The 22,347-nt window shown below is 35.7% G+C and overlaps 1 protein-coding gene across 1 annotated transcript in view; it reads right to left on the bottom strand.

Annotated features, from left to right (window-relative positions):
• Positions 1 to 22,347, bottom strand: part of LOC106463158 (calcitonin gene-related peptide type 1 receptor-like) — a 29,127-nt gene that overhangs the window by 4,160 nt on the left and 2,620 nt on the right. The window contains exons 3-10 of the mRNA XM_022390585.1: positions 19,982 to 20,073; positions 19,159 to 19,285; positions 18,564 to 18,717; positions 12,921 to 12,987; positions 12,773 to 12,836; positions 11,727 to 11,818; positions 10,108 to 10,243; positions 7,590 to 7,631 (exon numbers count right to left, since the gene is read on the bottom strand). Coding sequence (XP_022246293.1) covers positions 7,590 to 7,631; positions 10,108 to 10,243; positions 11,727 to 11,818; positions 12,773 to 12,836; positions 12,921 to 12,987; positions 18,564 to 18,717; positions 19,159 to 19,285; positions 19,982 to 20,073 — 774 coding nt within the window. The remainder of the gene's footprint in view (positions 1 to 7,589; positions 7,632 to 10,107; positions 10,244 to 11,726; positions 11,819 to 12,772; positions 12,837 to 12,920; positions 12,988 to 18,563; positions 18,718 to 19,158; positions 19,286 to 19,981; positions 20,074 to 22,347) is intronic.

Genomic DNA, 22,347 nt, shown 5'->3' on the forward strand with positions numbered 1-22,347 from the left:
ACGTTTGCAATCTCGATAACAAAACACGCACTTTATATTACCGTCACTACCGCTCGCTTGACTCAATTATCTGTCTATATATCTATCTATCTCTGCAATTTTATCTTTTTCGCTGGCTTTATTTGCCGGGTTTATATACTAAAAAAGAGGGCGCCTGGAACAAACTAGAGTTCCCAGGAAAATTCATGATCCTTCGAGAAACTCCAGCGCGCATGCTCTCAGCGTTGCGTGACTTCCGCTGTCGTAACAATATTGTCGCCATTACAGCATGAAACTAAATGATCAAAATATGTTTCAAAATTCCTACATAACTAATTTTTTTTGCAGTTATGCACAAAGCTACACAATGGGCTATCTGTGCTCTACAAACGATGGGTATCGAAACCCGGTTTCTAGCGTTGTAAGTGCTACTGGGGGCCTTACATAACTAAAACTATGTAGAAAAACACATGATATACCTATACATTACACTTTTCCCTTCTGTGTTTAAGGCTTGTCCCCAAGCTGACAATTAAATTCAGCTTTAACACCAATAACCTTTAAACTCTGGGCATGGTCAATGAGCACATTTAATTCCCAAAAATACGTACATGCCACACATACGTCACAAATTCTTTAACAGTGAACTACAAACAACTTCAATACAAGAACGAAAAAACCTGTAACACTAATTCAAACTTAATACCAACATCAAAACTGGAATTATCAATACACATATAAGAAAAACTTTAAGTAAAGCTTAAAACCATTTTTAACAACCTAACTTCTGCACAATTAAAACTCTCCCTGTTAGCCTTTAGATTAACAAACAAATACATTATACATATATCTCAGTTCAGTAGAAATCTCTATTTACATAAATACATATGAAATTATCCCTTTATCAATGAACATATATAACCCTTTCACACTGATAAAGCAATGCACAAGTACATACAATCACATGAAATAAAACTAAACAGGAAAAATAAATAAATCAAACTGCAGAGATATACTGTCCACTTTAACATTGACATAACTAACACACCAAAAAAATACTGATTACGAAACTGAAACAAAATGAAAGGCAAAACAAAGTATAAAAAGAAAACACATTGACACAGATCTCATTAATTTTAACCTTAACGATGATTTAAAGCTGCCCACTCTGAGATAGGAAGTCCAAAAAAAAACAACCTTTAATTTCGAACACAAAAATGAAAAACATACAGTAAAATAAAACGTATTACAAGAATAAACTGCAAACTGCAAACTTGAACATACAAAAAACTTTTTTACATAAAAATCACTTAACGAGAAAATACAATAATAAACTAAAATCTGGCCATTTCCTGCTCCAGCATGCGATAAAAAGGAGCATTATTGTTATGTACATATAAACGAAGAATACATTCAAAAACTTACAGGTTGCAAAACAAAACCATTTTAATTCCCTCTCTCTCTCTTCCACAGAGACTCACATGTGTGAAAAAGCGAGGGTATCATTACTAAAAGGAGTAAATTTACATTTAACAAATCCTTCATTAGGCCTCACGTCTTCCATATTTGTTTACGAACGCAGAGACATAAGGGTGCTCTGAAATTAAAACATTAAAGAACAACCCAAACTAACAAATAATAAACCAAAAAGAAATAAACTTCAAAAAGTACTTTAATACCGTTAGGCCCTAGTTTCAATGTGTGCTCATGAGAGAGGAATGCTGAGGGCACTCTAAATAAAAAACTAAATATGCAATATAAATTATAATAGATTAAAATACACAAAATATACACTCACACCAGAAAGTGGTCGAGGCTCCACTCTGCTCACCTTAACCCCATCAGCAAGTGTTTCCAGTGTTGCCATTGTCTATTGATTAGTGGCCATGGGTGCCTTCAGGTCTGCTTGAGCCTTCACCAGGTTCTGTTTTGCTTTAGCAGGCCTGTCCAGGAAACACCAGACTTCCTCCTTGTATCTCGACAGAGGAGTGGCCCTTTCCTTCAGCCAATCTTTTTCCTCACTGTAGAGGGCCCAGTCTCCTGGCAACGGTACTTGAGTACTAATCTGCTCTAATTTGTGCTGGTTTATGATCACCTTAAATGAGTCCTGTGCTTGGTCCCTTCTAGGAATCTCTTGAAGTTTCTTAATTCGGAGCTTACTTGCTCACTACAGTGGTGTATGTCTTATCAAATTGTTTGCCTGGTCCAGACCTTAAAGTGGAGGTTTCCTCACTGATGGCAGAAACCAATGAAAAGATGATTGGTTAGCTTGCACCACTGTCACCCTCATCTTCATTGCCAATGTAACAGTCCTGCTGGAGCTCACTTCACCTCTATCTTCCCAGAACTTTGATGCTCATTGAGATGTATCTAGTGTTCTTCTTGGATTTGGGTGACTTCAACAGCAACAGTGACTCCTATTGTTGGGCCATTTGGAAGCTAGGCTCCTCCAGCTGGAATAGTGCTAAATCTAATGACCTGACACTGAGGATTTCCCAGCAGCATCAGGGCTTTCTTCGGCCACCTGTTTACCAACTTGAAGAACTCTCCCAAACCTGACTCATTGGCTAGCATAATCTTCATCCATGGGGTTAGAACTGGTAAATGTTATTCAAGCAGTCTTTGTGACGATGCCCCTCACTGGAAGTCTTGGATTTGGTTTGTTTTGAATTTCGCGCAAAGTCACACGAGGGCTATCTGCACTAGCCATTCATAATTTAGCAGTGGTAGACTATAGGAAAGGCAGCTACTCAACATCACCCACCTCCAACTCATGGGCTACTCTTTTACCAACGAATAGTGGGATAACAGTCACATTATAATGCTCCTAAGGCTGAAAGGGCGAGCATTTTCTCTGACTAGGAGTCGAACCCGCTGCCCTCATATTATGAGTCGAGCACCTTAACCACCAGGCCATGCCAGACCCGTGGAACAGTTTTGAAGCTTCATAAATCAATGAGGAATCCATAGTAGATCGGGGAAAGAAAAACGGGAATTACAACTGGAATAACAACTGGTCAAGTCAGAAAGTTGAGAACAAAAGACTGGTCATAGTTAGAACTTGGCCTTAAGTGCTGAAAATCTGGATTCAAATTCAAAGTTTTCCTGAGATCTAACTAGCTAAAGGTTCAACTAAGTGTGTGGGGTAAGGGGGTCATAACACTTGGTTATGACCAGGAACTGCATACTGCTAAAGCAACATGTCTACAGGTTTAATGTGTACTCACGCCCATCCTCGCCCAAAGAAAACGTGCCAAAAGAACCTGAGGACTTCCTAATCCCCTTGTATTCCTTGGGTTTTCATTCAACCAGCCACCTGAGATATTTCTTCCCTCCTAGACAGCGGGAACAAACACGTCAAACTCTCCAGTTTGGCCTTATCCCTAGCCTACAATCTGGTTGTCATGTAGAGAGAGAACAATTCCAGTAGGAAAGAATGGGGATCACGACTGCTTGGGCCCTACACAATCAAGCTGCCATACCTTTGACTACTAGTCTTTGGCAATGTTTTCATGTTTTCTTGGGGACGTTCATCCACTTACAACTTGTGTAACTGCTATACATGAATTACAAGGTTTAATCACATAGGTCGTACATCATGCCACCCCTCTCCCACATTACGTGTACAACCTGCATTTTCAAGCTTATAAACTATATTTTGTAATGAAACAACTTTACTGTTTGCTTATTTGAAAATTTCAATCTGCGTGATTGAAAATATTCCATTCACAACGAAATAAATCACAGGGTACACGATGTACATATATTTATTATCATACCTAAGCCATTACCTGTGAATTTGATTTACTACTGAAATTTTCACCCGTTCATTAACATTTAAACACGATCAAAAATATCTCTGCACTATACTTATAATAAACACCAGATAAAACTGTCTTAGAACCAACCAGGCCCCCCAGTGGCACAGTGGTATGTCTGCGGACTTATACCACTAGAAACTGGGTTTCGATACTCGTGGTAAGCAGAGCTCAGATAGCCCTTTGTGTAGCTTTGTGCTTAATAACAAACAACAACGGAACCACCAGATATAACAATGTTCTTTAAAACCCCAGGTAAAACTGTCTTCCCTTTCTTGCTATAGTACGAGTCTCTTTGTTATTGTTGTCTTTTCTATGAAAAATTCACCCCTGCCTAAGTGTCGATAATCGAGTAATAATTTTACATTGTAGTACATACGTTGTATCTCAATATCACTTGATAACTTGGAAAGCAAGGAATACTACTTTCTTTCAGTTTATGGTCACACATATCAACGACTGTCTTAACTGTAAATAATTGAGTTGTAGACATAAAATGTAGTTCGTGCATTCTACCGGACTTCTATGCCCCAATGGCTCAGAAAGCAACGAATCCTATTTTACTTTAATCATTAGTTGCATAAACAAATGACTGTTTTAGCTTGTTATCAGGTAGAAATCACACAAAGTAGAACATACATTACAGTGAGCATCACATTATTGCTTGAAAAGCAAGGAATGGTACTTTATTTCAATAATCAGGTGCTTGACCTAATGATCATTCTCGCTTTGATGATCAATACTACCCATATCGATCGTGAACTGACGTTGGCGTGTCGTCTGCTAGACAGAGTTAATAGTTGCATCTATTTACAGCAACTACTCATCTGGTTTATAAGACCACCAAATAAATCTACAGTTTCCTCTCCATCATGAGGCAAGTTGGGATGACTTGACAATGATGTCCTCATCCTTATCTGGCTCATCAGTTTCCTCTTTAGAATTCTGGTCAAGTCAGTGCACTAAAGGCTTTTCTGTGCTGTATGGTAACAGCTTATCAACATGTCCCATACACTTTTGTATGTCTTGCACCCACTGTAGTTCATACATTAGAGGCCTAACTAATGAGTGAATTGGTTATGGACCAATTCAGCCAGATCCAAGTTGCTTTCATGCAGAAGGAATATATCCCAACCACACCCAGTTATTGCATTGGAACATCTGTCCCTTTACTCTCCAGTTTTAGCACTTCTGTTGGCATGCTGTCTTCCCGAATTGTTGTTGGGAAAATTCGTGTGCATCATCCATCATCAATCTCAGCCAGTCTGCATAGTCCTAGGGAAAATGAGGGACTTCTACTCATGGTAGAGGACCATATATCTCATCAATACAAATTAACACTTGAAATATGAACATGAGCACGTTCAGTGAATAACCTGTTGATCCCTGTTCTGCTGCTCCATTTGCCATCATTACATTTGTCAAGTGTCCATCCCAATCAATTCTGTTGGGATTAACAAACTTTACAAAAATCTGCTTGGCAATCTGTATTACCCGTTCTCCCAAACCATCAGACTGTGTATGATAAGTTGAAGTATGACTCTTCACCACATCTAACACAATTCAGCAAAGAGTTGGGAAATTGAAGTTAGCTCCTAGGTCAATGTAGATTTATTTGGGTACTCCAAATCGAGCTTCTCAGTTCTCTGCTAACACATCCACGATGGTCTGTGATGGCATTGATACCAAAGGATAAGTTTTGCCCCACTTTGCGAAATAGTTGATGACAAAGAATATGTGGCAATGACCCATACCAGTCTCTGGGAGTGGACAAGCAATATTTAGGGCTAGCTTCTGCAAAGGAGACATAAAACGTATCTGTAGGAGTTTATCCCATCTCGGCCAGTTTCCTTTGCTGAACATCTCTACTCACTCATGGCCAATAGAACCACCAGAAAATGTTAGCACAAGTGTGGGTTACACCTTAGTGCCTTCCATTCTTTGTGTTGAGCAAAGCCTGAAGCATCTCTTGCCGCAAAGCATTTGGGACCACTAGCTGCAACGCTGTTAGAACACCATGCATCGTGGGTTGATAACAATAACACAGCACATCTTGCACTTTTAACTGCTCATGCAGAGGCCACAGGTTTCACGCATCCATGCTATGCTTTTCTACTAGTGTTGGTCGGACTTTACTTTACTGGACAGGAAAGAACAACCACACTAGGCCAGGGTTCTTCAGTTGCTCATCCTGAAGTTCCTGAAGCATTAACTTTGGCATCCGTTTTTTGATGGAGTCATCTCTTTCATGGTCAACTTTCACCATGGCTGAAAAGGGCATGGTTGGAGCTAAACTATTAGCACAAACATAAACCAACTTCAAGTGTGTTACTAGCCTTGTATTTGCCTTCGGTTATGGTGTGATAGTTGCAACCCTAGCTTTACCGCTAGCATCAGTTATTTTCATTTCACTCACTGTGCCTATAAGCATCCAAGTGTCCAACTGAATAGCTGATCATTCATAGTTACAAAACAACGCCAGGACTGCATTCCTTGTTGGATGAATCACTGCTCGAGGTAATGCTGCCTGCTTTTAGAACAGAAAGCAGTTTATTTCATGTGTGGTTTCTATGACCACTGATGCACATACTTTGCTCGGATTGTTACACAGAGCACCATCTTTGTACATGAAGGTACTATAATCCTTTTGCTGTATATACTTGTGGAGTCCACATTTCCTTACATTGATCTGAGCAACATTAGAAGAATTTTCCACAGAACATCAGCTTATCCATTGCATAGTCAAAACTAATAAACAAATTCCATAATTTGTTCATCCTGAGGATGACAATTCCAGTTCCAAGATCAGAAATGACTACTTTCATTTTGTGGTTGAGACCTCTTAGACTGAGCCATGGATCCACTTTTTCTCTAACATGTGGTTTTGCCATTTGCCAAAATGAAGTCAGTATTCATTGGCTATAGTAATGGTCTCTTTTAGAGGGCTTAAAAGGTCGCTGGGTCCAGGGTTCTCACCACTCCTTGGTCTAACAGGAACTTGGCCTTCCACCCTTGTACTTTTACTGGCATATACCAAACTCACCTATCTCTGACAGATCTGGGCTGACCACTAAGCTCTTTTGTGCAAGCTGTCAACTGTGACCCCCCACCAAGCCAGTAGCCAAATACGACTTTCATTCCTTCAATTTTCCAGAGAGCTTGTCACAGTATCTATCACTTGTTGCTGGTAATTTTAGATTGCTGATCTGACGGCAAGTATTGACACCCTTTACTGCTCGGACAAGAACTTTCTGTCTAACCCTACAACACCAGTAGTATTACCAACCATTGTCTAAACCTACAACAACAGTAGTATTACCAACTATTGTCTAAACCTACAACACCAGTAGTATTACCAACCATTTTCTAAGCGAATGTGATGTTATACCTACCTCAAGTTAAGAAAAACAGCTTTTAACCAAAAGATGAGCACACCACCACTACATCTTCTATTGCAAAATGTAAAGAAAATCACTTATCAAAGGACTTGTCCTGGGCCACAGTATACATGGCTGCGGTTCTGATAGTTTTGGCATATATTTCATGTAGAAGCTTTTGAACCTATGTAGCTAATGACTACTGGCTTTGGTATATTCGAATGTTTTAGTACTAACACATTATATTGAATAATTTAAATAATACTGAGGTAAGAGCGTATGTTTCAAAACTCGATGCACAGCGGAAGTGTTGTTGTTTAGCTCAATAGTATTCACAATTCCTGTTAGGTGTATATGACCTGCTAAACTGACGATGTCTATAATGGAATATAACTTAGGTCTAACAATCACTTACCTCATTGTTACAGAAACAAAACACGAGTGCCACACATAAGCCCTAAAAAATATGTATATACATGTATATATATATATCGTTTGATTTACAAAATTCTCCATAGTTAGTTTTGCTATCACTAAAATGTGACGTTCTAACACGCCACTCTTAACCACAGAGTTTAGTTTTATCATTGCCATTGTAATATTACCGAACATAAAACGTTTACTACTAGTAAATATGCTAAAACATTTTTTTCTAGCATATAATTAGAACCACAACGTAAAAACAGATTTACAATGTTCGTTGGTAAGACTTGGTAATACACATGTTAACCAACAAAGAAACTTTATATTAGTAAATGTGAAAATGAAAACAATATTTTCATTTTACTACTATTATATAAATATAATATAAATTATATAATATAATATAATATTATATAAAAAAATTATATAAATTTCCTCAATAGTTCTATTGTTAAAACAATTATTTTAGGTACTTTTTTCAAATTACAAAGGATTGTTCAAAAAATGTGTATATTCTTACGTCGAAACTAAAGTTTATATTTTTCGTACAAATTCATTGATATGAAGGTAAAAATGAATGCAAAAATTCTATGCAAGTTTTAAGACATGAATCTTATGACAAACACAAGTACAACAGGTTTAAATATCTCATCACTTACTCAAATGTTGTTTTAATAATTTTAAAGATAATGTATTGTTCATGCGAAAACTTAGTAGCTCTCAAAACTAACAGTTTCAGCATGATATATGCACGTTTCCTAAATTTTCAAATGTTTATGGATGTCCTTCTTGAAACTAAACTTGGTCTATACAGTTAGAGGCTGTTTTCATTCTCTTTTTGTCAGCACATCCGAAGAAAAAATATAATCAGATGATGAACACATAGATTAAGACTTCTCTCATCATAAGTGTTAATTAGTTAGTTAATTACCAAAGTAATAATAGTTTTATTAAATACTTCCAATGTGACAATATAATATCGAACATATACATCAATATTACATATCTATCTATCTATCTATTATATGAAAATAACACACACCCACAATCTGTGTGTCTGTCTGTTTGTCCGTTATCTAACTACTCCTAGGTTGCTGGGCCAACCTCAACCAAACTTTGTGGGATGATAGTTTGGAACAGGAGCATGTTAGTGGTTGTGTCACAACCCCCATTATTGTTGTTATTGAGCATTTATTATCTCTGGTGTAAATTAACGATAACTACGTTCACAGATGACGCCACATCCGTACAACAACAAAAACTTTATTAAATTTTCTATGACATAACATACACACTGTGAGAGGAGGGCACAAAAACGTCTTATATCTCAGAGAGTGCGCTAGCACTCTCTGTGGGGGAATGTACGAAAAAAATTGCTGTCACTATTACAGTAATACATAAACTCAGCTGAAGTTTCTACTCCAACAACCACAATAAGGCTGATACGCAGAGCCGTTTCTTGAGTTATACCCACTTCCTTCTTTGACCCGTGACCTTTCAACTTCGGCCCGTAAAACACTTTTGTGGCTAATGACTGTCAAATAATTAATCAGGCGAAACACTGTGGAAGGACATTAAGATCTGAATATGAAAACGGGTAACAGAAAGCTCAACTGCCGCCATTACTTTTGTTAATACCTCTTCCTACAAAGTCACCCTGACCATCGCACAGTGTATACCATGTTTTAAGTACATACATATTGAGTCCTTAAAACTTATACATAACTTTTGGTGAGGTAATAATGAATAGTGTAATAATATGTTATATTATAAATAACTTGTGTGAAAGATAGGGATTTTGTGTTATTTATCATAGTATCCATCCACACAAAGGACAGGCACCTCATCTTGTATGTTGTAGATTTATTTTCCTTTTCACCAAAGGTCTAATTGGACATATCATTTGTGATGTAGATGGGCTTGAAAATCCCATAAATATTTTATATATTAAGAGTTCTTTCAACATCGATGTTTATTAGTTGTTTGCCAAAGTAAGAAATTCTTTATTTATTTTTTGAACAGCGGATTAGTGTTTTTGTAAATTTGGTCATTTTCCTTTCATGTATGAAAATCATTTGTTTCAGAAACGTTCGTGTTTTTTTAAAGTAAAATCAACTTCACTTTGTCGTAAGTTTATGCCTGGGCAGCCCGACAGGGGAAGAAACACTTTACCAAAAACGCATTGTTTTCTGTTTTATTTTTTATTGTGATGATTATCTCGCATGTTTATGAATTTTGGTTTTTGCTTTTACTGAGAAAATTATTGAAAAACGTTTCTTTTGCAAAACTAAAAGTAAAAATGACATTTTCGAATGACGAGTTTGTAAATATAGGAAAGGTGCGTTTAATATAAAGTCAATAACCTGGTTAATATTTGCACAGAGCCAAGCGGAAATAAGTACAATTATTCTTTTGAGCATTCTAAAAACACGAAGATCTACACTGCACTTTTGACAGTTATTTTCACTCTTTGAATTAAGGTAGAAGCCATAACTGTCTTAAAAACTTACCTGAAACGAAGTAAACAATGCGGAAATAACGTCATACACTTTTTCAGCTAAAGTGCCAGTACTAGGCCTGAATGGTATCAGTAGGTAGTGCAATCCAAGTAAAGGAATTAGGATAAGAACTGCCCGTACAGCTTTCCTACAGCAATGTTCAAGTAAACAAACAATTAACTCAAAGTTTAAGGGAAAAAAACACATTAGATACAATAGTAATAAAATCTAGGAAAATGTTAATTTGACATAACGTTTCGAGCCTAAACCCTTCTTTAGGTGATGTCTGTTAAAATCATGGTCAGGGGAGCAGAACATATTTGAATATCACAAAAAATGTAACAATAGAAGAACGTGCGAACAATACTTTTATTACCATCAATTTATATTGTTGTAAACAGCAGACAAGTCTCCAACATCTTCGTTGGAAAGTTTTTACTATATTTTGTTATACCCGTTTAAAGCAGTCAAATGGTTAGTCTATTCTAAGCCGACTTTTTATGAACCTCTACACAAAGTAACCACATCAACTTATGAGTATGTGTATGTCAAATGTATCTTGATCTCTTTCTTGTCCCACAGTGGCACAGCTGTATGTCTGCAGACTTACAACGCTAGAAACCGGGTTTCGATACCCGTGGTGGACAGAGTACAGATAATCCATTGTGTAGCTTTGTGCTTAATTATAAACAAACAAAATCTCTTTCTATATTCTGGGATTCTAGTTTAAATGTTATATTAAAACATTTTTTTTGGATTCTAGTTACTGCCAATGGCGCCTCCTCTCACGACCGACATTTTGACAGTAGCTATGCAGCATAATTTCTATTGCAAAAGGCTCAGGTGTAAGGCTGTAATGTCCAACGCATATTCCCCGTCTTGCTCGCTTTTAACAAACCATCTATTGTTCGAGGAAGAGGGTTTCCCAACACCCACTTGAACAGTCCAATTCACAGAAACCCATACGTGCTGTGTCCGTCTGCCTGTGGAACAGTTTGAAATTAATAACCATTGCATTCTTCAGCTGCTTGATTGATGTGACTGTTGACTGGATACGTCGTGAATGCAACCTGTGTAGATACGAATAACTTGTGTCGCTTTTCCAGGATGAGATCCTTCTTGGTTATATTTCGTACTGTTGCCCGTGTCAAGTGAACGTTATTTTTTTGCCAGTGACCCATGTATTCGTGGATTCTCATCTGTTACAAAACGCAGCATTCTGCTTATCACTGCTTATCTTATGTCCCAAGTTGATCCATTTCCTTGTTTTTTTCCAGTGCCATTAAATCCTAGAAATATCATCGTTTTGTAAATTATAAATCTCTCATCTGAATACATTTGTATGATCTGAGTGAATGAATATCTTGCGTTGGAAAGAACTGTTACATACCCTTCCAAAAAGCGATCCATCTTCGGTGACATCGCATTTCATTCGCAACAACAAACGACGTTGCTGTCACGTTACGTTGTAATAAAATGTATTTAACCCTTTTAAATTTAGTTTTATAGCATAAAAATGTGCATACTAACAGTCTCGAGTTATCGGTGGAAACATTTCAAAGCATTTTGTTAAAATTAAAGTAAATTTGGTTTATTTTGTTGATATTCAACCGAGAATGTTGGTTTCTTACTTTGTTTGCCCTGATCTTCCATGTCCGCTGTTGGTCGTATTTAACTTTGTCAACAGAACCCTCACAATGTTCACTAAAAACAAAAGGTTTACCTGAAAACGTGATTTTACATATTAGTATTGCATATTAAAAATAATAACAAATACTCTGAAGCGATTTCATTAATTGGACTTGGCACAAATGTACCTGTCTAACCTTTGTTATTTCTTGTAATAAATGCACAAATATAAAACCCAATTTTGTTTCTAATGTTGTTTCTCTGAAAACATTGAATAATAGTCGGTGAAAAATATTTTCAAAGTAAATTAATTATTATTAAACAATTTATAAATAAAGTATGCAATTTATACTTCAAATGTATCAGTCAATATGTTTGTTTCGACAGTTTTTTTTACAATGTTTGCGATAGAACAGCTATCATTTTATATATGTTTGTTCACTGGTTCATTTGTATATGTTTGTTCACTGGTTCATTTATATATGTTTGTTCACTGGTTCATTTGTATATGTTTGTTCACTGGTTCATTTGATATATGTTTGTTCACTGGCTCATTTGTATATATTTGTTCACTAGTTTATTTTATATATGTTTGTTCACTGGCTCATTTGTATATATTTGTTCACTAGTTTATTTTATATATGTTTGTTCACTGGTTCATTTGTATATGTTTGTTTCTCAGGATTTTGTCCTTTTATATGATTCCATAAATTCTGATGACAGAAACAAACATAAATATAGCGAATAACTGAAATCTAAATTATCACATTACGTAAATTATCTAATTCTTTCAAACACTTTTTACAAGTATTGTGTGGCAATCATGATATTATAGCACTTTTACCCACTGGAGGGCGGTGTATACAGACAAATACTTAATACAATACATGAAAATAGCTTCTACGCAAATGAAGTAATAAAGATACCTAGGCTCAAACTATTAACACTTGCCACACTTATATAAATATAAAAGATAAATAAATTTCTGCCTTTTGTTTTTGTTATTGTTTTTATTTATTAGTAAAGACAGGTGTGGTGTTGTACTCACCAATAATGATCCGCAGACAGGCCCGTTGAGAATCCAAACGTAGGTGCTGTCTTCCAACCAGCATCTACAAACGTAAATCGTCGATTTAGATACAGATACAAATAGAGACATAAAACAATTCAAACGTTAATTTGAAACATGTACTTACTGATCTGTTCCATCATCTGCAGACATCCTCAGAGCTGCGTACAGAACTGTCAACAACAGCGGGAAACCTATAGATACAAATAACTATAAGTGTCACTAAACGCCAAGAAAAAACAAGTATATGTTAAAAAGTTCATCTATAAATAAATCTGTAGAAAGCTGGACAAAAAGTAGTTAAAATTCTTAGCAACGAGTGACTCGACTAATAGTCAAGTGAACGGACAAGCATGAAGAAGTAGCAGTCAGTGTTCACTTGTCTCGGTAGATAATAAATTACAAACAGCATATGGCACCAAGCATCTCGAAAAATACTTGGCATGAGGGGAAATTGGAACCAAAATGTGTGGAAGAGACAAAAAAGTCTGACTTAATTATTGTGAATGTTGTGTGTCCCACAGAAAAAAGTGGGGTTAACTCTTCCCCCCTTAATCCAGGAATCCCGCCTATGGTACTTGGTATTTGTTACTTTCAATCTGAAATGCACCTTTTGCGACACATGGGCTAAGCGGTTAGGTTAGATACCTCAAGGCTTAGGCATAGCCATCCCTAATTTAGAACTGTTAGCCAAAAGGAGAGCAATCAGCCAAAAGCACCTGCAACATATATAGCTAATCTTAACCGAATAATGTGGTAGGATTGACTTCACTTTTATAAGGCGCCCACAGATGAAAATGTGAAGCATGTTCAGTAGCCTATCACAGGTTCAAACCTTGGACCTAAGGTCTTTACTAGAATTACATAAACAAATCTTAATTAGATTCCACTTCAATTCTGGATACCGACAACATCTTGAACACCTTGACATAACTAGTCATCTAAATATTACTAACTATTTACCAATTGTTGAGATAATTATCTCTGGAGGTTATGAGTCATACGCATGGTCGTAAGATTAGAATGATGAACGTCCCGCCATACTTTATCTGACGACTTTGGTCCTTGACAATAACCCTGCAGCGTAGTTTCCGTAGCAAAAGCCGCTCTTGTAAAGTTGTCACGTTCAAAGCACACCCATCAGTCCTGCTACTTTCCATAAGCCATCAATTATCTGTGAAAACGATTTCCCGACGTCCGTTTCAACAATCCGACCACACAGAAATCTACAGAAATACCATGAATACCCATTTCATTCTCCAGCTGCTTGAAGTATGTGCTGCGAACGTTGAAGGATATAATGGTTCATATATAGAAATGTGCTGTTACGTGGAATATGTGGAGGGTGTATCCCAGTGACTCAGCAAAATACCGGGTTTTGATACCCGTGGTTGACAAAGCGCAGATAGCACAAACAAACGAACAAATAAGCGTGTATGGTTTTACCACTGACTTTTGTGTTCGTGGATTTCCACCTGTTCTACGACGCTGCATCTTGCTTACCACATCTAGGGCACGACTTTATGCATGTCTCATTCTGGATTGTCCTGTTCATCAAGTTGATCCATATTTCTATGTTTTCCAATGCTATTAAGGGACAAAGGATATCCTTGTCTTGGAAATTCTAAATCCCTGGTCTAAACACATCTGTATAATCTGAGTATATGAATATTTTGAATCGGAAAGAACTGTTACACACTCTTCCCAAAAGTAATCAATTTTCGGTGGCATCTTGCTATTCACGACACACCAAATAATCTAGAAATGTAGTTATGATACATGTTTTTTCCACCGCGACTTTTAATTGGCTGTGGTTGTCATGTGACTTGCTGATATGTTTATTCAAATCCGTTTTAATATAACGTATTCAATCTTCTGTACTTGAATTTGTTCATCTCTTAAATATGTAGTCATATTTTTGATAGAAGCTATTCATTTGACATGACTTATCTTTGGTACGGGGACAGAGGTTTCATCTTTTGTATCGTTCTCTTAGTTTTACTTTAAAGTGTAATTATGCAGCTATTTTGATAATATAATTTAAAGTCTCTAATCATTCTGTGGTTTGTGTTTCTTTAGCTAGAGGCAGAGTTTTCAACTTTACCGTTATTTCCTTTGCTATAATATTCTTTAAACTTGTTTGCTTGCTTGTTTGTTTTAGATCAAAGCTACATTGGGCTGTCTGCTGTGTCCGTGGAATCGAACCCCCGGGATTTAGCGTTATAAATCCGTAAACTAACCGCTATCCTACCGGGAATCTTTTTTTTTTTTAACGTAACTATGAAACTGTTTTAATAAAGTATTTTAAAGTATCTAATTATACAGTGCTTGTTCTTGTTTTATACGTTATTACAATTGCTTAATTTCATAAAATTATAATTCGATAAAAGAAGTGAATGCGAAAAGCAAATATGTTGTAAAATCTTTCTTTTTAAAGAATAACACGAAATAGTTTAAGATAATAATTCGGGGTTCATATATTCCTTGAAGCTGTATATTCCTACATCAGAACAATTCCATATCAAAATTATAAAGGTATAAACCGTAACATTAAATTAGCTTTAAACGATAATAATGATGGTGTTATTTTTCTGTTCACCATGGGGAACCGGGAGGGAGCGATGCTGCAAGGGCTAACAAAGTCTGAATTATTCTCATTTGTAAAATGCAATACTGAAAATCAAAAAAATTGAGTATTCTTTGTAATGAGAATGATACCAAAGAAAATGAATACAAATAAAGATTTTTATAGGATTAGGCAAATACTGAGCGTTTTAAAAATGCATCATTTTTAAGATTCCTTTATTAGGCGAGATTTCAATTAAATTTCGTATATCACACTCGACAGGAAAGTTAATCCTCGGGAGAGTAAGAAGACGCCATACCATCGAAAATATTTTTGTTGTTTGCACGTGTGTGGGCGTGATTCAAAAGCACGTGTATATGTACATGTTGTTCGGAAATAATCCGATTATACAACGTAAAATTGTGTATTAGGTTTTGAGTAAGGCTTTTGGCAATAAAGTTAATGAGACTGTTTTAATAATACCTGAAAGTTCGGGAACTATCCCATGGTTAAAGTTAATTTCATTATCGTTTCAGGCAGAATAGTTTTTATTCTTATCAGCTATGTGGTATCTTATCATTCTATAACATTTATTGACATTTAAAGAGATGGTTTATATAAATGGTTGGTATGATTCGAAAACATTAAAACCCAATTTTTAATTAAGCTGGATTACTTTAAAGTAGTAAAGAAAAATAATACCAAAGGGCAGAACCATTATGGTTGAGGTTAATTGTTTGTTTTTAATTAAATTCGCGAAAAGCTACACGAGGGCTATCTGCGCTAGCCGTCCCTAATTTAGCAATGAAAGACTAGAGGGAAAGCAGCTAATCATACCACCCACTGCCAACTCTTGGGCTACTCTTTTACCAACGAATAGTTGGATTAACCGTCACATTATAACGCCCCCACGGCTGAAAGGGCGAGCATGTTTGATGGGACGTGGATTCGAACCCGTGACCCTCAGATTACGAGTCAAGCACCCAAACAACTTGGCCATGCCGAGCCGATACGAAAAAAAAGTATATTTTTAGAACGAACTCAGTAAACATAAAAAACACCAATGGTTCGTTTATGATAAGATATTAAAGCTATCTACCGTTGTCCCCAATTTTTAACTGCCGGTAAAAGAGAAGGCAATCAGCCGGCTGCTCTCGTCGCCAACTCTTGGGTTCCTCTTTACCAATGAATAGTGGGATTGATTGTCACATTATAACTGCCTCACGGCTGAAAGTAAAGCTTAATGACAAAAGTTACGCAGGAGAAAGTAAAAATTGCTGTAAAGAGCCTATTTAATTATTTTTTTGCTCACTTAAAATGAAATAGGAAAAAGAGTGTGAAAAACAATGAAATTTCTCAGTATGTATTTGTTTGTTTGTTTTAGAGCAAAGGCACTTAAGATGGATTATCTGTTGTATTCACAGCGGAGAATCAAACCCCGGATTTTAAACTTGTAAGTCCGTAAACCCCTACCGTTGTCCCACCGGGGGACCAGGTTGTGTAAACCAACAGAAATAATGGATTGCGATTCTGGGTGAGTTAAAGTAGCGCTGTTAGAGAATAAATAACACACAAATATACATTTTACAACATCTTCCTTTTTCGATCAAAATTTGATTTAAAAAATTTTTCTTACAAAAAAAACATTTTTTGCGATCATAATTTTACAGATGAAATTATATTTTTCGAACAGTCAAGGTTTGATTGAGTCAAAGAACTGAACTTTACTAAAACTGGACGTTTGTTTTTGCAACTTTACTAATATCAAAATGATCATAGGGAAATTTACAGCAAAGAAAGAAAATGCAAAATTGGCAAATATTATTTTAAAATACGGGGAACTTTGGTGTGAGTCTAATTTGTTTTTAAGAAATAAACCAATTTATTGAAGGAGTGTTGTTTTTTTTTAGTTTCATATTATTTTCCTATTTTTGCTTATCATTAAAAAAAATTTTATTTGTTTGGAAAAAAAAAAATTAGCTCTAAATGATAAAAATGTCAAAAAAGTCCAAACTAAATGAGCACAAAAGAAAAATAATAGTTCATCACAATTTCATTATACTTTTTTGAAGAACTAGAATTTTATAACACAAAATAAATATTATTTTAGAAAAGACAGGATGAGTTCGAACACAAAAAAATGCAATGAAATTCCTTATTAAAGACGTTGAGTACGTTGTATTTCAAACATCACCATGTCGTCACGTCCGGTCATGTTCTATCTGATATAACTGTACATCTTGACAATAGCCTTACAATATACTTTTCATTATAAAAAGATCCGTCGTAAGTCTGTCATCTCAAAAGCCCACCAGTCCTCCCAGCATACTTTCCATAAGCTATCTAGTGTAGAAAGACGACGACTTCCCGGCGACCGTTTCAACAGTCCAATTGCACAGATGTCCATAGGCAACTTCACCGGTATGTCTTCATATGAATAGCATGAATACCCATTTCATTCTTCAACTGCTTGTGATATGTGATGGTTGAACATATATGTCGTGAAAACAACTTGCGTTCACGTGACTTGTGTTGTTTTGTAGGCATAGACCTTTCTTAATTAAGTTGCGTGTTGACGCGTGGACAGATTTTGCCACTGACTTTTGAATTTGTGGATCCTACCCTGTTTCAAACTGGGTTTCGATTTGTTATATTTGTCTTTCTGGATGATTCTAGTACCCTAAGTTGATCCATATTCCTTTGTGTTACAATACCATGATATACTGGGGATATCTCCATCTTGGAAATTCTAAATTCCCTATCTGAATACATTTTTACGATCTGAATATATGAATATTTTGCAATCGATTTTCGGCGGCGCTTCACTACCTGTGTCGCGATAAGCAATGTCCAAATATAGTTCTGATATATTCTATTCCACCAACACTTTATCTCGGCTCTAGTGTACGTAATTTGCTGACGTGCATATTCAAAATCGTTTTAATACGGCGTACTCAACCATGTACATTTATTAAATCTGAATGAGCTTTACAGTTAAATTAGTACTTTAACCAACATAAAACATATGATTCTGAATAAAGTAATCTTATTATAATTATAATAAAAATTACAAAAAAAGTTTCAGATTTAACGAATAAAAATATAAGCTAACAATGTGAGGATCAGAACATAACTTCTATAAGCTAACAAATAATGTAAAAGAATAAGTTTAAAATATCTAACTAAAGTGGTAATGTGACCTACCCCAACCAATCCCGAAGAACCAATTGATGAGCCTGTCTTCGGCTAAGAATGCAACTGCTAGGACTGTATGTAAGTAGAGGCCTTCACAAAACATCCACATGTAGTTACATACCAGAAGGTAGCGAACAAGCACGTGGATGATCCGACATGTCATCTGAAACGTAGATTATATGGCACTTAGCTTGTTCAAATTTTCCAATAAAGAAAATTACAGTAAACCATTACGAGTACTTTGAGATGAACATCAAAGACTTGATTAATAAGAAATATTGCGATACTCTGAACAAAATAGAATAACCATGTGTGCAAGAAAAATTCAAGCACAAGAGCTGAAGAAAAGCTTGCACAAAGTCTACGGTTGTTTGTTTGTAATTAAGCACAAAGCTACACAATGGGCTATCTGTTCTCTGCCCACCACGGGTATCGAAACCCGGATTCTAGCGTTGTAACTCCGCAGACATACCGCTGTGCCACTGGGGGGCCAAAGTCTACAAAACTTACCACCAATACTTATACTACTCTTAATTAATCTCACAGATGACTAGTTTTACGGACAGTTTTCTCTTGGGCGTTACATGATATCCACTAAACTTACTTTGTTCTTGCTGGCTACTACGGGTCTCTGGGTCACCGCTGTGTACCACACCACCCAAAGCATGTTGGACAGGATAAATGACAGAAACAGATGCTTGTGAATTGTTGTCCTTGTGCACTTCAATGTCCTTGAACATAAAAAAAACAAGTCTTCTTCAGCACCCCAGACATTAAAATATAACTCTTTAATGCCCCAGACATTAGATTACAACACTTTAACACATTAAACATTAAAATATAATACTTCAACACCTTCAAAAATTAGATTACAGCAATTGAACACCTTAAATATTAAAATATAACACCTCAACACCTTAAACATTATAGGATAATGTTTAAGGTGTTGAACATTAATGTAACATTTCAACACTCTTAACATTAATGTGACATTTCAACACTTTTAACATTACTGTAACATTTCAACACTCTTCAAAATATAACACAGTTTTTTAACACTACTATATAAGGCAATACTTTAACATCCTTAAATATTAACATACAGCAATTAATTCAGTCAATTAAGTAGCTTTTGTTTTGTTCTAGTAATATTGAAATATTATTTTATACGTAAAAATGTGAGAAATAGTATCTAAAACAAACAAACGTTATAGGAAGTCTAATCGTCGTTGAAGACAATACTTATCTCCATTGACAGTCAATAAAAACATACGTTATATCACATGTGTTTGGTATTTCTAATCAACTCTGTAAATGGGCAGCCAAAAATGGTCGTTGCCGAGTTTAGACTATCGGCAAAAAAAACAAAAAAACTAACAAGGTACAAACACTTTTATAAAGCTTACTTAAATATAAACATTACCTACCGAAAATAGGAAAATATTATTAAAGCAATCACTAGCGCCACCAGTGAGATGCTATAACCCACTAGAGAGAGCGTATTGATGCGTTGACGGAACTGAAACAAGAATTATATATAACAGTTATGCAAATGAACGATAAAGCTATTGAAAATATGAAAGTGAATTTAAGAATAATTAGGTAACTTTGAATATTTCTTGTATAAATGCAGGAAAATCACTATTCTCACATAAATAATTAAGTGAGTGAATTAGCAATCGAAATGAGCTAATGTGTACAAATAACTATATAAGATAAGTAACACAACGTTTATCCAATTGAGAGGGATCGGAGGGAAACGCAGGTCCCACTTTTAACTACATATATAAATTTCATCCTCCTTGTTCCCAAAATCACGTTCATGGAGAAAATTTCGAGAGTTTTTATATTTATGACACAGCTGCTAAGGTTATCCACCGCCGTCCCTAATTTTGAACTACTGACCAAAGGGAGGGTAGCCAGTTGACAGCACCCTACTACCCACCATACACACTGAGCCACTGATTGTCATTCTTATAACTCATCCCAGCTTAATATATTGGGTATTATCAGATCCAATAAACTATTGGGCTGCTCTAATCGAAAACTGGAATTTGGACGTCACTCTTAACCCTAAAAATTGAGGTACTATCATTCGAAAAATTTTTTTCAATTTGTTGTTTGAAAAATGCTGTCTTTCACTTGTTATAAATATCATCTCGAACATGAAGTATGACAGGCCATCGATTTAAGAATACTAATTGTCCACAGGGTAATGTTCAATCTACCACTAGGTGGCTCTAGGAAGAATCAAAGACAAATGGATGTTAAATAAGTCTTTTGATTAACGTACTTACCAAATACAAAGCAAGTTTATGTATAAACATTTGAGTTCACAGCCCAACAATGAACACATTACGTAATTTGTAACATTTATGCAAATGAACGATAAAGCTATTGAAAATATGAAAGTGAATTTAAGAATAATTAGGTAACTTTGAATATTTCTTGTATAAATGCAGGAAAATCACTATTTGTGAGAGGATACGTCTCCTTTATTTTACTAACGCATGCGTTATGCATTAATTCGACAAACTATGAAATGTGTTCGAAGCATCGGAAAACAAAGGATGCGATTCATCAACTCGAAAAATATTCCGTTTTTTGTTAGCGCATGTCAATAAAAGAAAGAGAGAGAGAGAGAGAATAATTTCGACACTAAGAGTATACGGTGTCATCAAATAACAAATGCCTGAACTGTAAAATTAAAGAAATAACAATTCACTACGAAAAAAAAAAAACTTTCTTTATTGTGTTTATTGTGTAAAACACAATAAATGTGAAATTACTTAGAAAATGTCTGCCACGAGACACTTATATTGAGCATAATAAGGGACGTCTGGCAATTTCACGCCTCCCAGTGGCTCAATAGAAGTTTGTGTGCTTATAGCGCTCGCTAAAACCGAGATTCGATATCCGTGGTGAACACACGCCCAATGTGTAGCTTTGTGCTTAACAACAAACAAACAAAAAACAGGTTCATCTCTAATAATGTTTTCCAACTCAGTAAACGTAAGAGAAACGTGTTGCACAGAAATATATATTTCAAGTTTTCCTAGAAATAAAAACAAATCAGCTTAGAAATTGAGAAACGTCTTATTGTCGCCAGACTTCACCCTTAATAAAGTTTGTAAACCGTGAAGGTAACATATATTTATCGATAATACGCGTGCATTACGTAATGATGAACATTTGCTCACATAATATACCAGAATTGAATAGACTTCTGTGTTGCGCCATTTTGAATTAATTAAGCTGGATATCATACTGAAATACATGCTATATTTTCCGATCTTAAAAGTCCTCACAGAAAAGTTGTCTGTGATGTGACAATTTTGAAAATTCATTATATTACTTCAATCAAGAAGACTCGACGTGTGCTAATTTCAAAATTTCTCTTGAAAACCTACGTCTTGAAGTATCGTGAACCATGAAATTTTAAAGATTTAAAGTTGTTTTTTTTGTTGAGCGAAAACTAAACAATGAACCACAACGCTGATATCGAGCCCCGAATTTTAGCATTACGAGTTCTGAATCTTAGCACGGAACCGCTTAGAGTAACCTTCTATATTATCTGAATTATCTATTTTCGTTAATATTTGTTTCACTCTCCTTGAAATGAGTCTGGCATGGTCTGGTGGTTACATACTTGCATTATGTGGCCCCCCAGTGGCACAGCGGTATGTCTTCGGATTTACAACGCTAAAAATCGGGTTTCGATACCCGTGGTAGGCAGAGCACTGATAGCCCATTGTGTTGCTTTTTGCTTTATTGCAAACAAACATTGCATTAT

This window comes from Limulus polyphemus, unplaced genomic scaffold (assembly GCF_000517525.1).
Source record: "Limulus polyphemus unplaced genomic scaffold, Limulus_polyphemus-2.1.2 Scaffold1338, whole genome shotgun sequence".
Taxonomy (NCBI): domain Eukaryota; kingdom Metazoa; phylum Arthropoda; class Merostomata; order Xiphosura; family Limulidae; genus Limulus; species Limulus polyphemus.